Here is an 18,780-nt window from a genome sequence, read left to right on the forward strand (position 1 = left end):
CACAGTAACGCCGGATCCTTAACCCACTGAGCGAGGCCAGGGATTGAACCTGCAACCTCATGGTTCCTAGTCGGATTTGTTAACCACCGAGCCACAACGGGAACTCCCCAAGGCTGTTTCTTGACTGTCACATTTATTTGTGTTATTCTCCCTCCCTACAACTCTCTCCACAATTCCCCCACCTGATGAAAAGATTTGAAAGGAAATTATCCTTTAGGTCTTAGGACAAATGCTGCCTCCCTGCCTCTGCCTTTTTTTGCTGTACCCATGGCACATGGAAGTTCCCAGGCCAGGGATCAAATCTTATACCACAGCTGTGGCAGCACTGGATCCTTAACCCACTGTGCTGGGCCAGGGATCAAACCAGTGCCTCAGCAGTGACCTGAGCCACTGCAGAGACAACACCAAATCCTTAACCTGCTGTGCCACAGTGGGAACTCCTGAATGCTGTCTTTTCTGTATCACTTTCCCTGACTCCCTCCTTCCTTCTTGTTCCCACTGTACTTTGTACAGATCCCCTCCATATGGATCCAATTTGGAACCACACTATAATTCTTCCCAAGTCTTGAGGACCATTCCAAAGTCCTTTATCTTTGTATCCCCAAACTCTCCATCATTCCCTGATGTCCCCAGTGCCTACCTAGTGCAAAAACATGATAAATATTCAATAAATATTTCCTCAGTATGTGAATGGACCTTCAATTTGATTTAGAGCTTATAGCCATGTAATACCAATCTTTGTCAGCCTGCAAACAAACAAACCTCCCCCCCCCCAAAAAAAAAAACCTAGATGCCTTGGTCTTTTTGATTCTATCCCATTCCAGATAGCTTTGGATAATGAGTGATGGATTTTAGTCTGCTGCTATAGATTCTTCCAGTTCCTGGTTTCTCTAGTGCTCATGGGTACATGATATTTCTCCAGGCGGTGTTAAGGACCAAATGAATAGATTTTAGATTGAAACAAAAATGTGTACTGGGATGTCTGAGGGAGAGGATTAAAATGGCTCACAAGGAGTTTGACTAGTATCCATGGGAATGCAGGTTCAATCCCTGGCCTTGCTCAGTGGGTTAAGGATCTGGCATTGCCATGAACTGTGGTGTAGGTCGCAGACACAGCTCGGATCCCACGTTGCTGTAGCTGTGGTGTAGGCCAGCACCCGCAGCTCTGATTCGACCCCTAGCCTGGGAACTTCCATATGCCGTAGGTGCGGCCCTAAAAAGCAAAAAAAAAAAAAAAAAAAAAAAAGAAAAAGAAAAAGAAAAAGGCTCACAAGAAGTTGACTCATTTAGGGCATCACCATGAGCCCCCTCCTCACATTATGAGGTGGGACAGGGTTACCAGAATCAAGGCCCAGGAATGTCTCCCTGGTGAAGCTGTGCTGAGTGCAGGAGCAGTGGCACTGTTTCTGCTGCGGGGGTCTTCACAATGCCCACCATATGCTGTGTGCTGTGACAGGTCAGCTCCTCCTGGACTCTCAGGAGACAGAGTTCTTGTCACTGAGTAGATACTCGTAGAAGGGCCATACTCACATGGGAAAAGGGTGAAAGGCTCTCCTCTCGGTTTTAGCCCAAATTGTTTCTCCCAGTGTAACCGACAGCACAGTTTTTAAGTTCCTCATATGCATCATACACACAGGGTCATGAGCAGAGATCAGCACAGAGAAGGAAGAGCGTAGAGTCTGTAACTGGGTGGTACATGCTGGGACATATGCCACCTCAAGGACACTGAAAAGCTGTGTACGTGTGGAGACTGGGAGAATTCTCCAGCCAGTAGTAGATGTACGCATGAACTGATGGTGACTGGTCAGGTCACTGAGCCCCAGAGTCATGTCTTTGTCCCATGAAGCCCACACAAATGGGATGCCTAGATTCAGTGTAGAAAGCAAGAGAAAACCTAGTACAGCCATGGGATTTGCATGGAGGTCAGCAGTGTGGGTTTAGACATTTTAGGCCTTGGATTAAAAGCTAAGCTGGTCCTAGCTCTGTGACCCCGACCTCCCTGAATTTCAGTTTCCACATCTGTAAAATGGAGGCCACTCCAGGGTTATGGATAAGATTCAATGAGTTGATGTTTGCACCCCCACAATGAGCTTGCAGGATTATTAGTCCCCAGATGGCCCTGGCAAGGGAAGGTCTTGGGAAAGACAGGGTTTTGAGGGGAGGGGAGATGTATGGAAGTATCTGGAGCTATATTACCATTGAATGAAGTAATTTGGTATTAATGGGGAGGCCAGAAGACTTGGGTGAGAGGAGTATTCTAGATTCAGAGAAAAGCCCAAGAAAAGGACTGTCTCAGATCTTGGAGTCCAGGGCCACTTTCCTCAGGAGTAATGTCTCTGACTCTCATCCTTGCAGGAATGAATGCTGCAGTCAGGGCTGTGGTTCGAGTTGGCATCTATACTGGCGCCCGTGTCTTCTTTGTCCATGAGGTTGGTTCTCTGCTTCGCTCCTCATTATTCCTTCTCTGTTTCCTGCTCTTCTCTTTCCTTACCTCCCAGTTATGTTGCTGTGTCTGATTTGTCTTGGTTCTCCATCTCCATGAGTTACTCCACCCTACTCTGGGCTCCCGTAATGGTGGTGGGTACCAGGGATCTGCAGACTGGCTCCTTATGTTGCCTGTTCACTGTTTTTAATAGCTGCACTCATAGCATATGGAAGTTCCAGGGCCAAGGACTGAATCCAAGCCACAGCTCTGGCAATGCCCAAATCTTAAACCCACTGCGCCAGGCAGGGAATCAAACCTGCACCTCCACAGCACCCTGAGCCACTGCAGTCGGATTAACCCACTGCATCACATCAGGAACTCCCCCTGTTCACTCTTTGTTTTGTTATTTTTCTTTTTTGGCTTTTTAGGGCAACACCCATGGCACATGGAGGTTCCCAGGCTAGGAGTCTAATCGGAGCTGTTGCTGCCGGCCTACGCCAGAGCCACAGCAACTCGGGATCTGAGCCGAGTGTGTGACCTACACCACAGCTCACGTCAACACCAGATCCTTAATCCACTGAGCGAGGCCAAGGATCGAACCCCCAACCTCATGGTTCCTAGTCAGATTCGCTTCTGCTGCACCACAGCGGAAATTCCTGTTCACTTTAAAGTAAAAAGAAACTCTGCCTTCCCTTCATGTCCCCCAAACAGAGAGAGAAGCTGAAATGAGTTAGTGCTTCATAGCAAATACAGGGCATCCAGAAAGAGAGCCTTAGGAGGGGAGAGGCCCACGACGTTTCTCCTCTTGGCCTAACTCTCTGAGGTGCTAACCCTTCTTTGGTTGCCTTCTCTCCTTTTCCTCTCATCCTTTGTCCACTCTTCTTTTCATCAGGTCTAGCTGCCTTTCTTCTCTCAAATTTTATTGTCTCTTACCTTTTCAAGTCACATGTCTCTCCCTTCTCCCTCTAACATCCTCTTTCCTCTATTGTTAGTTATTAAAACACCCCTGGAAAGAAGTGGGATGAACCAAAAATAAGAGGAATCCAGATTAAAAGTTAGGGAGGGCATCCTGATATTTCAAGAATGAGAGCAACTAAAAGAGGGTATTGAAAAAGCTGAATCTCCTTCCTCGGACGGCATTATCCTCAGGAGCACCCAGGCATCAGTAACAGGAGGTGGGATGGGTGACTAGGTTCTTAGGGACCTCTTCCCAGGGATCCTATCATAACCCTGGGAGTTGGGGGGAAGCCGGGCAGGGGCTGAACAGGTGTGATGTACCCACAGGGTTACCAAGGCCTGGTGGATGGCGGAGATAACATCAGGGAGGCCACCTGGGAGAGCGTTTCCATGATGCTTCAGCTGGTATGTTCAGGGGACTCCTGTCTCCTGTTTGTCCTGTCCTGTCTCACCCCACTCAGCTTTGGGCTCATGGTTTACCGAATTCCCTGCCATGTGGTTTGGTGGGAAGGGATTCTGTGACGAGAGAGGGCCTCCGTTTGCCCTTTACTCTTTGACTTTGAAAACATCACCCTAGTTTCCTGGGGCAGGATGGAGGGTGGGGATGTGATTATGGGACACTATGCTCTTTATAGAAAGGTCAAAGGCAAGACTTGAAGAACTGGCACATAAGCAGATCCTGCTCTGGGGTCACAGGGAAGGTTAGGCCCTGAAAATAACCTTACCCGAGGACTGGAGCCAGAGCCAGAAGTAGAGCTGAAGTCTGCCAGTCCTCATGTGATGGCGAGGAGGTGACCTGAAACCAGACCTTTTAAGGGAGGAGGGACTGAGAGAGCCTTTTAGAGTTTAGATTATTCCAACTGTATCCGCAGCCATTTTTGCTATTTTCTCTTGTCATTCTATATACATCCATTTCCTGATTTACTGAAAAATGTACATATTACATTTGTATCCCCATTCTTTTACCTCAATCTCCTAAAAAGTCCAGCTTAGTGAAGGTTCTGTATGGTGCCTCCATAAAGTAGTCTGATAATGACCCAGAATTCTCCATCAATACCCCTAAAGTCTTGGATGCCAGGAGTTTATATGATTTATGAAAACCCTAAGTGTCTTTTCCTCTCTTGGGGTATCTCTGAGCCCTTTTCATACTCAGAGTTGTTTCTCTGGTGAATACTTGGGTCCTGTGGCTCCTCCTAATAGCACATGGATCGCCAGCATGAAGGGGAAAGGATTGACAATGCCTGGTCCCTGCTGAAGTCACCACTGCTCCTTTTTTTGGTTTGTTTTTTAAATGGCTGCATCCACAGCATATAGAAGGTCCTGGGCCAGGGATTGAATCTGAGCCACAGCTAAGACCTATGCCCCAACTATGGCAACGCCGGATCCTTTAACCTACCACACCAAGCCCGCACCTCCACAGCAACCCAAGACACTGCAGTCAGATTCTTTAGCCACTGTGCCACATCCGGGACTCTACCATTGCTCCTTCTTACACTTCCAAGACTCAGAAGATGGAGATTAGTTCCAAAGCCTGCAGATATGTGTGCACTCCCTAGTTCTCTCCAGGATAATCAGGTTGATGACAAAGCCTTCAATGAAATGGGTCCGTCCGAGCCATCTTCTAAGAGGGGTAGCAGAATGTGGGGTCCACCCTGTGATATCTCAGCCAGCACCACCTCCCTGTCCTTTAGAAGGGGCCACGGCTTTGTGTCAGGGAACCTCCTAGGGAGCCATGTGGTGATGTCAGCCCATGGAGGTGTTGGAACAGGGGGAATCTTAGCTTGTTGAGCCCAGCTTTGGCAATGTCATCTGGGGATCTAACTTGCACCTCTTCCCCAAAGGGCGGCACAGTGATTGGAAGCGCCCGGTGCAAGGACTTTCGGGAACGAGAGGGACGGCTGCGAGCTGCTCACAACCTGGTGAAGCGTGGGATCACCAACCTGTGTGTCATTGGGGGCGATGGCAGCCTCACTGGGGCCGACACCTTCCGCTCTGAGTGGGGTGACCTGTTGAACGACCTCCAGAAAGCAGGTGAGATGCTGTTCTCATCAGTGTGGCCCCTGCGCATGCACACACACAGCCATCTCCTCCCAGTGGAGGCACGGAGGGCAGTCTCTGGCCTCCTTTTCCTGCCATTGTTGACAGTTGCCATCGGCTTCAGCCCCTTCCCTCTCCTGGCTTCTGTTCCTCAGCACACCAGGGTCCTCACCCAGTAGCTTCTGCTTGGCTTCCCCTTGTCAGGTAAGATCACAGCGGAGGAGGCTAACAAGTCCAGCTACCTGAACATCGTGGGCCTGGTGGGCTCCATTGACAATGACTTTTGCGGCACCGATATGACCATTGGCACGGACTCGGCCCTGCACCGGATCATAGAGATCGTAGACGCCATCACTACTACCGCCCAGAGGTGAGGGCTCGGTGGGAGGCAGTGTGGGAGGATGGTGGCTGGGACAGGCTGACCCACCAGGAAACAGGGAAGATTAAAGCACTTGAGCTGTGGTGACTCTAACGATTGGTTTTCCGGGGCTAGAACACTATTTTTGACTAACAGTGATCCCTGGAGCACTGAATTGCACAGCTCTGTAAATGCTCTAAGACTTGCCTCTGGTCACTGTCTAGCCCTCTGTCCAGACATGTTGCTCTGAGGTCTTTAATACTTGCGAGGTCTCCTAAATCATTAGTGACCAGGCTGAGACAAATCCAGGGAGCCCCAAACCTTTCCAACCATATCACAGAGGTTGTAGAGGCCATTACTAACACTGCACAGTAGGGAGGGGCCTCGGGGGAGGCAGAGCTGGGAGGAATGGGGGCGTGGGGGTTGACAGTCTCCTGCCCGGTGATCCTGGAGGATTCCAGGCTGGCGTTCCCTTCAGCTCTTTTCCCTTCACCCCTTCCCTGCCTGAGTCTCCTCCTTCTTGGGAACAGAGCCTCAATCCTGACACCTTCTTCTGCTGTGTTTTCTTAGGCCTGGGAAGGACACCCTGGGGCTAAAGAGTTTCCCCTGGGTGTTCCTGGTCTCTCAGGAGACCTGCTGGCAGTCCCAGGGCATAAATGCATCTCAGAGAGAGGTTGCTTGGCCTCGAGATCGGGGATGGCTTGGTCCTGGCCACAGGGATACTTCGACTATGTCAGCCCTATGTCTGTCTCTTGCAGCCACCAGAGGACATTTGTGTTAGAAGTGATGGGCCGGCACTGTGGGTAAGATCCCCGTTTGACCCCTTTATCTCGTGAGCCCAGCAGTAGCCCTGTCCTCTTCCCTAGAGAGGCCGCCCAGGGGTGCAGATCTGGTGGTGTCCGTGCTTGTCTTGGTGTGGCCGCCTTTCGCCCCTCCACCTCCTTACATACCTGTGTGTGCACGGGTGCAAGAGTGCTCTGCACAAGCATGCATGCAATGTGAGAGAATGGACAGTGCTCTGAGGTTGGGTGCCACTGTGGCAGATGAGCATGAATACAAGGGGCTCTTCCCTGCACCCCAAGAGTGAAAGGGAGCCTCAGACCTTTCAATAGCCATGGGGCCGAGTGGGCTTGTTGGGAAGGGGTGAGGCTTTGGTGGAACGTAGCCTGTGCGCAATGCTTCTGGCTCTCATCTCAGGTACCTGGCCCTTGTCACCTCTCTCTCCTGTGGGGCCGACTGGGTTTTCATTCCTGAGTGTCCGCCGGATGATGCCTGGGAGGAGCATCTTTGTCGCCGGCTCAGCGAGGTACTGGCCCTTTATTTTGCCCTTTGAAGCGTCCCCCACCCTGTTCCACTGCTGATCCCTTTCCTGTCCATCAGTTTCGTAGCTCTGACCATTTTCTCCTTTGTTTTTGACCAGACAAGGACCCGGGGTTCTCGTCTCAACATCATCATTGTGGCTGAGGGTGCAATTGACAAGAATGGACAGCCAATCACCTCAGAAAACATCAAAGACGTTAGTATGATGGAGCCAGAGCAGCCTTGACACTTTGCCCACCCGGCCCATCCCCTGGTGGTTTCTGAGTCTCCCCTGAGTCCTTCTCCTGTCCCTCCCCAGGTTCCTGCCCCCAGGTTTCCTCCTACCCAGGAATCATTGCCAGATAAGAGGCCAAGTCATCCTTGGTTTACCTTGGTCCCTGCTTCTCTCTCCTTGACTCGTCATCTCTGTCTGCCCCTCTTGGTCCCTTCAGCTGGTGGTAAAGCGTCTGGGATATGACACCCGGGTCACCGTCTTGGGGCACGTGCAGCGGGGTGGGACACCGTCAGCCTTTGACAGAATACTGGTAAGTCATGAGGCTGAGCGATCTTCACACCATGGACCCTCAGCTTGTGGTCCTTTCCCAGCAGGACTGCACTTAACAGCACAGGGGCTTCAACCATTGGTTGTGCCACCCCGCCACCAGCCTCTGGACTGCAGTGGCCCTTGACCCCTTCCCATACACGCAAGAGTTCTCTTTTGTTGCAAAAAATGCTCCCCTAAGGTCTAGTATCTTAGAGCTTTGAGCATTATCAGGATTATTAGATTAACCTCAGACACACAGTTGGTACCCTCTTATTCCTACTTGCCTTGTTTTATCAATTCAAGAAGGAAATGTTATTCAGCCCCAGTAATCCCCTGACTTACTGTAGTGGACATGTTTCTCTGGAACCAGGGAGACTCCTTAGGGTTCTGATGGCAAGAGGATTAAGAGTCATCAAGCTTTGGATGAGATCTGAGGAGGGAGGTAAAGGCCAGAGTTCTTGGCTGCAGTCCTTAGTTGTGAAGTTCAGGGAGTTCCTTGGTGGCTTAGTAGGTTAAGAATCCAACGCTGTCACTGCCATGGCTTGGGCTGCTGCTGTGGTGCGAGTTTGATCCCTGGCGTGGGGGAAATTTCACATCATGGGCGTGGCCAAAAAATGCGGAACTCAACTCAAGATTTGGAAAAGGCCTTGGGTGCCCAGGCTCTCCAGGCCTAGCCTAGACGGGGAGGCTTGAAGCAGACTGTCTTTGCTACTTGCAGGGCAGCAGGATGGGTGTGGAAGCGGTGATGGCACTTTTGGAGGGGACCCCGGACACCCCTGCCTGTGTGGTGAGCCTCTCTGGTAACCAGGCTGTGCGCCTGCCCCTCATGGAGTGCGTCCAGGTGGTGAGTATTGACCGCAGGCTGCCTCCCTCCCAGCCCCAAGCCCCGGTCTCTGAGCTAATGGAAGAGCGCAGCCACCCGGGCGAGGTGGGTGGAGAGGCACGCAGTTAGGCCAGGGGTTCATCGGGGAGGAGCACAGGAGGCTGTGCATACGAGCTGTCACCTCTCTTAACTAAGCCTCAGTTTTCCCATCTGCCAAATCTTCCTAAAGAAGATGCAAAACTTCCATCCTACCCAGTAGAGACCAGATATCTTATACCAGCCAGCCTTGGGAGAAATGCAACCTCTCTCCAGACCCTAGTAAAAGCAGGGGATGTTATGCAGTTCTCGCTGGGGAGCTTATCTGTCTCTCTGATTTCCACCTTGAACATGTTTCTCTAAACCAACATGAGGTTACTAAAAATTACTCACCCCGAGGGCCATTATAGGGATTGGCGAGAAGGCAGGTAAGTGATCTGTTGCTGTACCCAGAAGAGGTTGATGCTCAGGAACTGGTGGCTCTGCTTATTGAGAACCACTCCTTTGATGTCCCAGAGCCAGCATGTGGGGGGGCGGTGAAGGTGTCTGGCTGGTTCTCAGGGCTGGCTCCTTGTGTCCAGGCTGCTTCTCTCTGAGACTCAGGAGTCCTAAGGCCCTACAGCCTGGACAGGCTCCAGCCTTGCCTAGAACTGCATCACATCACTAAGCTAAAGCACCGGCTGGCAGAGCAGAAAGCATAGCTGGGAAGCACAGGACAGGGATCAGCCTTTCTTCCTGGCTGGTTACTTGGTTATTTTACTCATTAGTTTAGAGGCTGCTTTGAGGCTGGGGCTCTCTGGGTGTAGAATGGAGGAAGGTGCTGGGTTTTTTTTTTTGTTTTGGTTTTGCTTTTCAGGGCCACTGGTACAGCATGTGGAGGTTCCTAGGCTAGGGGTTGAATTGGAGCTGCAGCTGCCGACCTATGTCACAGCCACAGCCACACCAGATCAGAACCTACATCACAGTTCATGGTAACGCCGGATGCTTATGAGCAAGGCTGAGAATCAAACCTGCATCCTCAAGGATACTAGTTGGGTTCTTTATCGCTGAGCCACAATGGGAACTCCTGGTGTTGCTGTATCTGTGTGTGTTCCTCCTCCACTCTGCTCATCTTCTAATAAATAGAGCATTGAATCAGCTTTTTTCTTTTGCTGCTCATTACTCAGAAAATTAAGGAAAAGCAGATACTTCTCCTCTGTGAAAGTTTGTGGGGGCACTGGAAAGGTGTGGTACAGGGTGGGCAGGATCTAGTCACAAGCCCAGAGACAGGCAGGTCTTGGGGTGGGGTAGGGGTAAGAGTCCAGTTGTGCGGAACCCTGCCCTGGAGCCTGACTATTGCTCTGCTCCTCCCTCAGACCAAAGACGTGACCAAGGCCATGAATGAGAAGAGATTTGATGAAGCCATGAAGCTGAGAGGCCGGTGAGGAAATAGCTGGGAGCTTATTAGCTGCAGAATCAGATGCTAGAAGGAAGCCCCAAATTGATGTACTCCAGACCCGGAATAGGAGCTTCTGCTTTTTTCTCTTCTTACTGTCCTTGCAGCAGTTTCTTCCCCAAGAGAATTGGCTCGGTGCACTCCGGGGATTCTCTCCCGGGCCTTAGGCTTTCCTGTCTGTTATTTCTGTATTTAGCCCTAGGCAAGGGGGGCCGTGCTCCGGGGGGGTGTTGATGAGTCACCGCCTGCTCCCTGCTCTGCCTTTTCTGGCCTTAGAAGTTGCCCTGTGGAACTTCACTCAGGGAGCAAAACTTCAGACCAGATCTCCCTGGCTGCTGGCCTTGGAAAATGGCCTGAAGACATCTCTCTCTCTCCCTCGCCCTCTCTCTCGGTACTTTTTCTAGGAGCTTCATGAACAACTGGGAGGTATACAAGCTTCTGGCTCACATCAGACCCCCAGTGACTAAGGTACCGGCAAGTTGCTCTCCCCTCCTCCCTCTTCCTCCCTCGTTCTCCTGTCAAAAAGTGTTGCCCTCAGTCCACACAACCCATGGTCTTGTCAAGTTCTCTGCCCCCCTCTAATCTTCAGTGCTGAGTCCAAGACCCCATTAAGATAACTATTTCTCAGCCACCCAGGTACAAGCCCCATGTTGTAGTGTGCCCTGGATGTCTCTAACCCGGGACCACGTCCCATTCAGGGCTGACAGGATGGCGTGCAAGGAATGGGAAAGAGGCTTATGTATTATTTCCTCTGAGCACATTGCAATAGTCACATCTGTGTCTCTAAGCCACCTTTTCCATTGGCGTAGTGGTTCTTAATATTCACTGTATACTGGCGTTATCTTGGTGCTTATTCAACATGCTATTCCCCTCCCTCAGAGGGCATTCAGATCGGGGCCAGAGCCAAGAATATGCAGCTTCAACAAGCTCCCTGAGTGGACTGACATGGGGGTCCGAGGATCCAAGTTGGGGAAACACTGCCCTGGAAGGGCTCGTACTCGTTGTGCAGTGAGAGCTGGGATCAGAGACCGAGGCTTTGTTGATTGACCTGTGATGACGGCTTTCACTCCCTCGTGGGAGGGAGGGAACAGGCTGTGCCGGCATCCCCTGGGAGGGGGTGTGCTGTCAGGACCACTGGGACTCAGAGTCTCCCCATCCTGCTGCTGTCCCCCTCCCCTTTCCCTCTCTTCTTCCTTCTCTAGAGTGGCTCTTACACAGTGGCCGTGATGAACGTGGGGGCCCCAGCCGCAGGCATGAATGCCGCTGTCCGCTCCACTGTGAGAATTGGCCTCATCCAGGGCAACCGAGTGCTGGTTGTGCACGATGGCTTCGAGGGCTTAGCCAAGGGTCAGGTACGGGATGAAAGGAAAGCGGGCACTTAACTCCAGGGCCCAGGAGCAGCATGGTGGGATTAAGTGTGGCTCGGTGACCTGTTTGTTCTCTGGCCTTCCTTATCCCTCGCTACCTTTCTCTTCTCTCAGGGCGCAAGCAGAAGTAGATACAGTGGTCCCCCCTTATCCACAAGGGCACATCCCCAGTGGATGCCTGAAACCCTGAGAGCACCAAACCCTGTACACAGCTGATCCTTGGACAACTTGGGTTGCTACTGCATGGGCTCGCTCACATGCAGATTTTCTTCAATAGCAAACACTGCAGTATTCTGACCCGGGTCAGGTGAATCCATGGATGCAGAACCATGGATATAAGAGTTGGCTAAAGTTATATGTGTATTTTTGACTGCATGGAGGGTCGATGCCCCTAACCCCTGCACTGTTCAAGGGTCAATGTATACTCTGTTCTATTGCTATACTAAGAGGCAAGTCGCATATACAGCGTGGATATGCTGGACAAAGAGATGATACATATCTCAGGTGGGATGGAGCGGGATGGTACAAGATTTCATCATATTCCTCAGGACAGCAAACAATTTAAAACTTAGGAATTGTTTATTTCTGGAATTTTCCAGTTAATATTTTTGGACTGAGGTTGACCATGGGTAACTAAAAGCTCAGAAAATGAAATCATGGATAAGGGGGGCACTATATTTAATTTTAGGGCAGTAGGAACAGGCAGGAGCCACTGAAATGAATCCTTTGCAAACAGCGTATTTAATTCTCCATCCTGAAGCTCAGCGCAGTGCCTGGCGTAAGCAGGGGCTTAATGCCAGTGAATGAGCAGTAAGGGTGGAAGAAGTTCAGTGACGTGGGGAAAAAGTGACGCCTGGTGTTCCAAGGAGAGGTGTCTCTGGGCGGGGTCAGCACGCAGGAAGTGGTGTCAGGCCCAGTGCAGACCTGTGTGACCTTGCCCCACAGATCGAGGAAGCTGGCTGGAGCTATGTTGGGGGCTGGACTGGCCAAGGTGGTTCTAAACTTGGGACTAAAAGGTGAGTGGCATTACAGGAGCACCTCCTTCTAGTCACCTCTAAAGGTCTCCCTTGGGATTTGGGCATCAGTTCACTCGCTCAGGGCCTTCCTGGACCAGTGCTGTCATCTAGGTCCTCTACTCCCAAGCTCACAGGAGCTTCAGTGAGGCGGACATTCGCATCCAGACACCTTTTAGCAGCTCTGGCCATGTAGAGCCCCAGGTGTATCCTTGGATGTGGGTGAGAGGTGGGGTAGGGAAGGGGGCACAAGCAAGAAATGATAAATAAAGAGCTTTATAACTCTAGCTTTTCTCTCCCTCAATTTTGCTGTCTCTTCTCCAAATTCTATCACCCCCACCCCTGGCCCTTGCCCCAACCAACCAGGACTCTCCCCAAGAAGAGCTTCGAACAGATCAGTGCCAACATCACTAAGTTTAACATCCAGGGCCTTGTGATCATTGGGGGCTTTGAGGTGAGTGTCCTCCAGCCCATATCTCCCTTCACCCTCCCCCACCTTCCCTCGCCCGTGATTCCTACCCCTGCTGCTCTCTTCCTCTCAGGCTTACACAGGGGGCCTAGAGCTGATGGAGGGCAGGAAGCAGTATGACGAGCTCTGCATCCCGTTTGTGGTCATCCCTGCCACGGTCTCCAACAACGTGCCGGGCTCAGACTTCAGCGTGGGGGCCGACACAGCTCTCAACACCATCTGCATGGTGAGCGTGCTGCAGCTGTGAGCCCTGGATGAGCCTGGGCCTAGCAAGTGAGCTTGTTCTGTCCCAGCCAAGTGGCAGTGTTAGAAAAATGCCTCTTCAAGCCCAGCATTTACACAGACTGCATTGAGCTCAACCTTTAGTGTCTGTTCCACGTGCCTTGTGGGTCCTCTGACCTCAGCATGCATCTGCTCTCCGCATACCAAATGTTTTTCTGTAGATGGCCTAATTCCCCTATGCGGAGCAACAGGAAGGGTAGGGACAACCTTCTTCTCTGGAAAGGGGCCACAGGGTGGTTGGCAGGTGTGCCTGCCGTCCCTGAAGGCAGAAACCTGAGGGGCTTAGGGGCCCAGCTGGCCGGGGTGGGGGGGGGAGGATGTTGCTCCAGAGCTAGGTGATGGCCAGGGCCAGAACAGTGACAAGAACCACATCCCTGACCCTGAATTTCTATGACCATTGTCTTTGCAGACCTGTGACCGCATCAAGCAGTCCGCGGCGGGCACCAAGCGCCGTGTGTTTATCATCGAAACCATGGGCGGCTACTGTGGCTACCTGGCCACCATGGCGGGACTGGCAGCGGGGGCCGATGCTGCCTATATTTTTGAGGAGCCCTTCACCATTCGGGACCTGCAGGTAGAGAGCTACAGGAGCCTGCTAGGAGGCTGTCCCCTGCCCCAGTCTGTCCCTACTGTCCCCACAATAAGAGCTCAAGACCAGGACAGAGCTGATGGTCTGTGGAGTTGGAGAGCGAGCACCTGGCAGGCCTTCTCTGGTGTAAACTCCCATACAGGCCACAGATCCTGTTGGTGGAGCTTTCTTTTGAAGGGCGCCAGGCTGCTAAGCCCTTTACATGTGGTTTTTTTTTTTTTTTTGGTCTTTTTGCTATTTCTTTGGGCTGCTTTTGCAGCGTATGGAGGTTCCCAGGCTAGGGGTCTAATCGGAGCTGTAGCCACCAGCCTACACCAGAGCCACAGCAACGCGGGATCCGAGCTGCGTCTGCAACCTACACCACAGCTCACGGCAACGCCGGATCGTTAACCCACTGAGCAAGGGCAGGGACCGAACCCGCAACCTCATGGTTCCTAGTCGGATTCGTTAACCACTGTGCCATGACGGGAACTCCTGTGTTGTTTTTTTTTTTCCCCCTTTTATTTTCATAATAGACATGTAAGGGAGATAGTTTCTCTGTATTACAAATAAGAAAGGTTTAGTGAGGCTACAAAACCTTTCTAAACTTAGTGAGTAGGCCGGGGTTTCTGTTATGCTCAGCAGTAACGAATCCAACTAGCATCCATGAGGACACGGGTTCGATCCCTGGCCTTGCTCAGTGGGTTAAGGATCTGGTGTTGCCATGAGCTGTGGTGTAAGTTGCAGACATGGCTCAGATCCCACATCATTGCAGCTGTGGTATAGGCCAGAAGCTGCAGTTCTGATTTGACGCGCTAGCCTGGAAACTTCCATATGCACAGATGCGGCCCCAAAAAGATAAAAAAGAAGAAAAGATGAACTTAGTGGGTAGGCAGATGAACTGATTGAGAAAGTCACGCCGCCCCTCCAGACTCCCCTTGCTACCAAACTGGGCTCTTCTCATTCCATTTTTGAGGCAGATGCCCTATGATCCTTGTTTTCCAAGATCCCCCTTCACTGGAAGGGGAATGAGCCACAAAGTGGAGTCTGCAGGCTGAGGGAACCCCCTAATCCAAGGACTCAGCCACCCTGCCTATAGTGGATGGTGACCCTCTCCTTTTTTCACCCCAACTCAAAGCCCAAATGACAGGATGGTTCCTCCAGGGTGGCGGTGGCAGGGGCACAGGGGGCGCGGGTCACTGCTGCATATGAAGCAACTTAAAGAGTCCAACACCCAGAGCAGAGTCAGCCCTCTGAGGGAGGCAGAACCAGAAAGCCCTGGAAAGGAGGTTAGGAGGGGGTGGGGAGGGGCTGAAAACTGACAGTTACCATCCTGACTCCAACTCCCTCTTCCTGTTCTGCCAGTCTCCTCTGGAGTCTCACTTAATTTCACCCCGCCCTGACCTTCTTAAGGGATTAGGCTGTAAACAACCCCTGCACATCCCTCTCCCCTCCTGGAGAGGCCAGGCTCTGTGCACCCGCCCAGCCTTATCCGCTCTCAGCTGGGCTTAGGATTTTGTTTCCTTCTCAGGTGAATGTGGAACATCTGGTGCAAAAGATGAAAACAACTGTGAAGAGGGGCTTGGTGTTAAGGTATGTCCTCCCTGCTTTGTTCCCGGCTGAAGAGAAGAAACAGCCAGGCTCTGGCCCGAGTCAGACTGCACCCGCGGCTCGGACACCCTGAGGGAGCTGTGGCTGCCAAGCGAGAGAGCCTGGATGGTGGGAGGAGGTGGAACTGGGAGGGACACAGCCGACGAAGGCAGAAGGCTGGTGGAGGGAGGGGACAAGGCCCTGCACAGGCTTCGGTCTCTCCTACAGGAACGAGAAGTGCAATGAGAACTACACCACTGACTTCATCTTCAACCTGTACTCTGAGGAGGGGAAAGGCATCTTCGACAGCAGGAAGAATGTGCTTGGCCACATGCAGCAGGTGGGGAAGACACACAGCATGCCCAGCAGCAGCAGCCATAACCCCCCACAGCCACTGAGCCCGTGCTGGCCCCCGACCTGCCGGAAGCTATCAGTGCCACCCCAGAGCTCAGGCCTGCGGCCTTTACAGTCACAGTCAGAAATCTCCACCCTGGAAATGGCCCTAGAGATTCTGTGTTCATCCTCTCCATGTAGGGCAGGGTTTCTCAACCTTGGCACCCTTGCCATTTTGAGCTGGAAAATTCTTTGCGGCAGTTGTGTGCATTGTAGGATGGCTTAGCAGCATCCCTGGACTCTACTCACCATGCCAGCAGCACTCCCTCCGCAGTTGTACAACTAAAAGAACATCTCTGGACATTACCAGATGTCCCCTCAGGGGCAAAATCACCTCCAGTTGAGAACCACTTCTTCAGATAAAAATGAAGCTCAGAGAGGAAAAATAATGTTTTCAGAGCCACTCATCTAGCTTGAGTGAGGCCAGAATGAGCTAGGGCAGTGCTCTTCCCATCACACCATGCTGCCTTTCATAGGGTGGAGTACAGGCACCTTGCTGGCCTTGGGTTCTATCTCCATTCACTGGGGTTTCGAGGAGAAAGGAATCCCTTCCTATCATCCACATTCAATCACCTCCACAGTGATACTAGTGGTCTGAGGCCTCCCCCATCCCAAACGTCCCCTGCTGGTGCTGTTTAAGCATTGACCTTTGACCTTTCTGCACCCAGAGATGAATTCTCATTATCTCAGTCTGAATTGGATTATCCGCCCCTGCAGGAATGAGGTCCTATTGGATAAAGTGTAAAGACTTATATTCTGTGTTTCCTCTCTTCCCATTTTCCCACTTAACTTTTGCTTTGTTCAGAGAAAATCTGCACAGCGTTTTATATTATTCTGAGGTGCTACCAAGAGCATCCAGATGGGGTCACAAGGCACACTTTGTGTCATTGAGATGGTGACTGACAAAAGCCATTTGGCTGAAGAGGAGCAGGGAACTGACCTAGTGGCCAGTAAGACTAGAAGGAAATGGACAGGGTCACACAGCTCTGGAGCTAGAAGAGGCACTGTGAGACCAGTCATCCCCTTGTACTAATTACTTACTCTCATAGCTGATTAACAGCTAAATATGCTAGGCCAGCTCACCCTGGTTCCTGGCCCTGTTTCAGGATTTCCCTCCATGGTTAGGCTTCTTGATTCCTGTTTCTGGCTGTAAACCTTGGCCTCTTCTTTTCTCTTTTCTCTGTGTATTTCAACATCATGGGTACTTCATTAGAGTCCTTCCCTGTGGAATTTTTATGATTGTTTTTCCAGGGTGGGAGCCCAACTCCATTTGATAGGAATTTTGCCACTAAGATGGGTGCGAAGGCTATGAACTGGATGTCTGGGAAAATCAAAGAGAGTTACCGCAACGGTAGGTGGGGTAAGAGGGTGAGCCCCTTTCCTGGAAGCTGGTTCCCAGTACAGAAGCTGACTGACTGCCCCCATTGCAGGGCGGATCTTTGCCAATACCCCAGACTCGGGCTGTGTTCTGGGCATGCGCAAGAGGGCCTTGGTCTTTCAACCAGTGACTGAGCTGAAGGAACAGACGGATTTTGAGTGAGTACATCTACCTCCTAGGCTGGTTCCCTCCTTGGCGGTTTCAAGATCTACTCTTCCCAGCCTATTCCCTGTCTTCAGTCCTTTTCTCTTCAGAGTAACATCTGTAGTGGTACCTCCTTCAGATCTGGTGCCCATGCCCCAAATCCAGCCTCTTGCTCAACATCTTCCCAAAGCTTTTGATAGAAGCTGACTGGGGTGCTAAAGATTAAATTTACATCTACTTCGTTCCTCCGTAGGCACCGTATCCCCAAGGAACAGTGGTGGCTGAAGCTGAGGCCCATCCTCAAAATCCTGGCCAAATATGAGATTGACTTGGATACGTCAGAGCATGCCCACCTGGAGCACATCACTCGGAAGCGGTCTGGAGAAGCTACCATCTAAACCTCTTTGCAGCGAGGGGAACAGATTGTCTGATCATCGTCAGCTCATCCCCGATAGATCCAAGTCCATGTATTCTCAAGTATTTCAGCTCATTTTTCATTAGGTTTCCTTTTATGCTGAAGCCATGATCAGTCAGCTCTAGCCAGGGAGCTGGGGCAGGGGCAGTAAGTGGAAGCTCCTTATAGGTAGAATTTGTCATGCTTCTACCCCAGCTTCATCTGTCACACAAGGCTGAGCTCCTCTAGTGCTACTGCTAGATTTCAGTTACTCGGTTAGAATTTTCGTAAAAATAAGCTTTATTTATTTCTTTGTGATAACAAAGTCTTGGTTCCTCTACTACTTTTACAACAGTGACAAACAATAACTACACTAATAAATGCCAACTGGTCACTGTGCTTCTGGTTCTCCTGTTATCATCTTCACAAGTGCATTCCTATCAGCCCCAAGCACCAGACTCTGCCCAGATGGACACCTAGGAGAATGCAGCCCATGTGATAACCACATGTCCTTCTCTCCATTCTTGGACATCTCTTGACTCTGTACACAGGGTCCTAGAACATAGTACACTGTCCTTACCCTCATCCCACGACTGGTCCCTCCTGCATCCTCCGTAGCTGATAGGATGCTCTTCTCTTCCTTAAGCATAAAGTTGTGTTTTACCTCTTGTTTATATACCCACTACCCAGCATTGCTTTTTTCCAGGCATCCCACAATCTCTACTGCTGACAACCCAGGGCTCTTCCTTCTCAACTTTTCCCCTGTGCTCCTTCCTGGATAAAAGCAGACTCCAAGGATGGGGCGACATGTACAGTTTGAAAGCCTGGGAAACACACTCAGTCTTGAACTTAGTTTGGTGAGCTGGTTGAAATACTGGTTTGGAAAATTGTTCTTAGCTCAATTTGCTTTCTGTTCCAAAATGACGTCTTCCTCTTCATTAGCCAAGGGCTCATGTAAGGCAGTGGGTCTTCAGGATTGGGACTACAGACTATGTCCCAGTTGACAGGATCCTGCCCTGCCAATGCCAGGCTTGAGATTAGTCTCCAGTCACATCTGGGCTCTTGGCACAGGCATACATATTCCTCCCAACCTGCGGTTTCCTCACTTACTGAAGCAGGAAGGCTTGAGGTTTTACAAAGAGTGGAGGAAAGGATTATCTCTGGTACTTCACTTTTGCTGAGTGTCCAAAGCATAACTGCTATACTCTGAAAAGTTCTTTAAAAAATAACCAAGAAGGCTTGTCAGTGTCCAGCATTAAAGCAGCCAA

At 51.1% G+C, this 18,780-nt stretch overlaps 1 protein-coding gene across 5 annotated transcripts in view; it reads left to right on the forward strand.

Annotated features, from left to right (window-relative positions):
- The window catches only part of PFKM (phosphofructokinase, muscle), a 48,243-nt gene extending 30,332 nt beyond the window's left edge, over positions 1 to 17,911 (forward strand). For all 5 annotated transcript variants that reach the window (XM_047788089.1, XM_047788084.1, XM_047788088.1 and 2 more), the window contains exons 3-23: positions 2,356 to 2,429; positions 3,710 to 3,787; positions 5,224 to 5,413; positions 5,624 to 5,789; positions 6,536 to 6,580; positions 6,975 to 7,083; positions 7,198 to 7,293; positions 7,529 to 7,621; positions 8,339 to 8,464; positions 9,835 to 9,899; positions 10,319 to 10,382; positions 11,117 to 11,266; positions 12,227 to 12,297; positions 12,661 to 12,748; positions 12,837 to 12,989; positions 13,455 to 13,619; positions 15,145 to 15,206; positions 15,432 to 15,543; positions 16,848 to 16,947; positions 17,027 to 17,132; positions 17,372 to 17,911. In XM_047788089.1, the coding sequence (XP_047644045.1) occupies positions 2,356 to 2,429; positions 3,710 to 3,787; positions 5,224 to 5,413; positions 5,624 to 5,789; positions 6,536 to 6,580; positions 6,975 to 7,083; positions 7,198 to 7,293; positions 7,529 to 7,621; positions 8,339 to 8,464; positions 9,835 to 9,899; positions 10,319 to 10,382; positions 11,117 to 11,266; positions 12,227 to 12,297; positions 12,661 to 12,748; positions 12,837 to 12,989; positions 13,455 to 13,619; positions 15,145 to 15,206; positions 15,432 to 15,543; positions 16,848 to 16,947; positions 17,027 to 17,132; positions 17,372 to 17,516 (2,258 nt within the window). In that variant the 3' untranslated portion in view covers positions 17,517 to 17,911. The remainder of the gene's footprint in view (positions 1 to 2,355; positions 2,430 to 3,709; positions 3,788 to 5,223; positions 5,414 to 5,623; positions 5,790 to 6,535; positions 6,581 to 6,974; positions 7,084 to 7,197; positions 7,294 to 7,528; positions 7,622 to 8,338; positions 8,465 to 9,834; positions 9,900 to 10,318; positions 10,383 to 11,116; positions 11,267 to 12,226; positions 12,298 to 12,660; positions 12,749 to 12,836; positions 12,990 to 13,454; positions 13,620 to 15,144; positions 15,207 to 15,431; positions 15,544 to 16,847; positions 16,948 to 17,026; positions 17,133 to 17,371) is intronic.
- Positions 17,912 to 18,780: the final 869 nt, after the last annotated feature.

The sequence above is a fragment of the Phacochoerus africanus genome, chromosome 7 (genome assembly GCF_016906955.1).
Source record: "Phacochoerus africanus isolate WHEZ1 chromosome 7, ROS_Pafr_v1, whole genome shotgun sequence".
In the NCBI taxonomy this organism is placed as follows: Eukaryota; Metazoa; Chordata; class Mammalia; order Artiodactyla; family Suidae; genus Phacochoerus; species Phacochoerus africanus.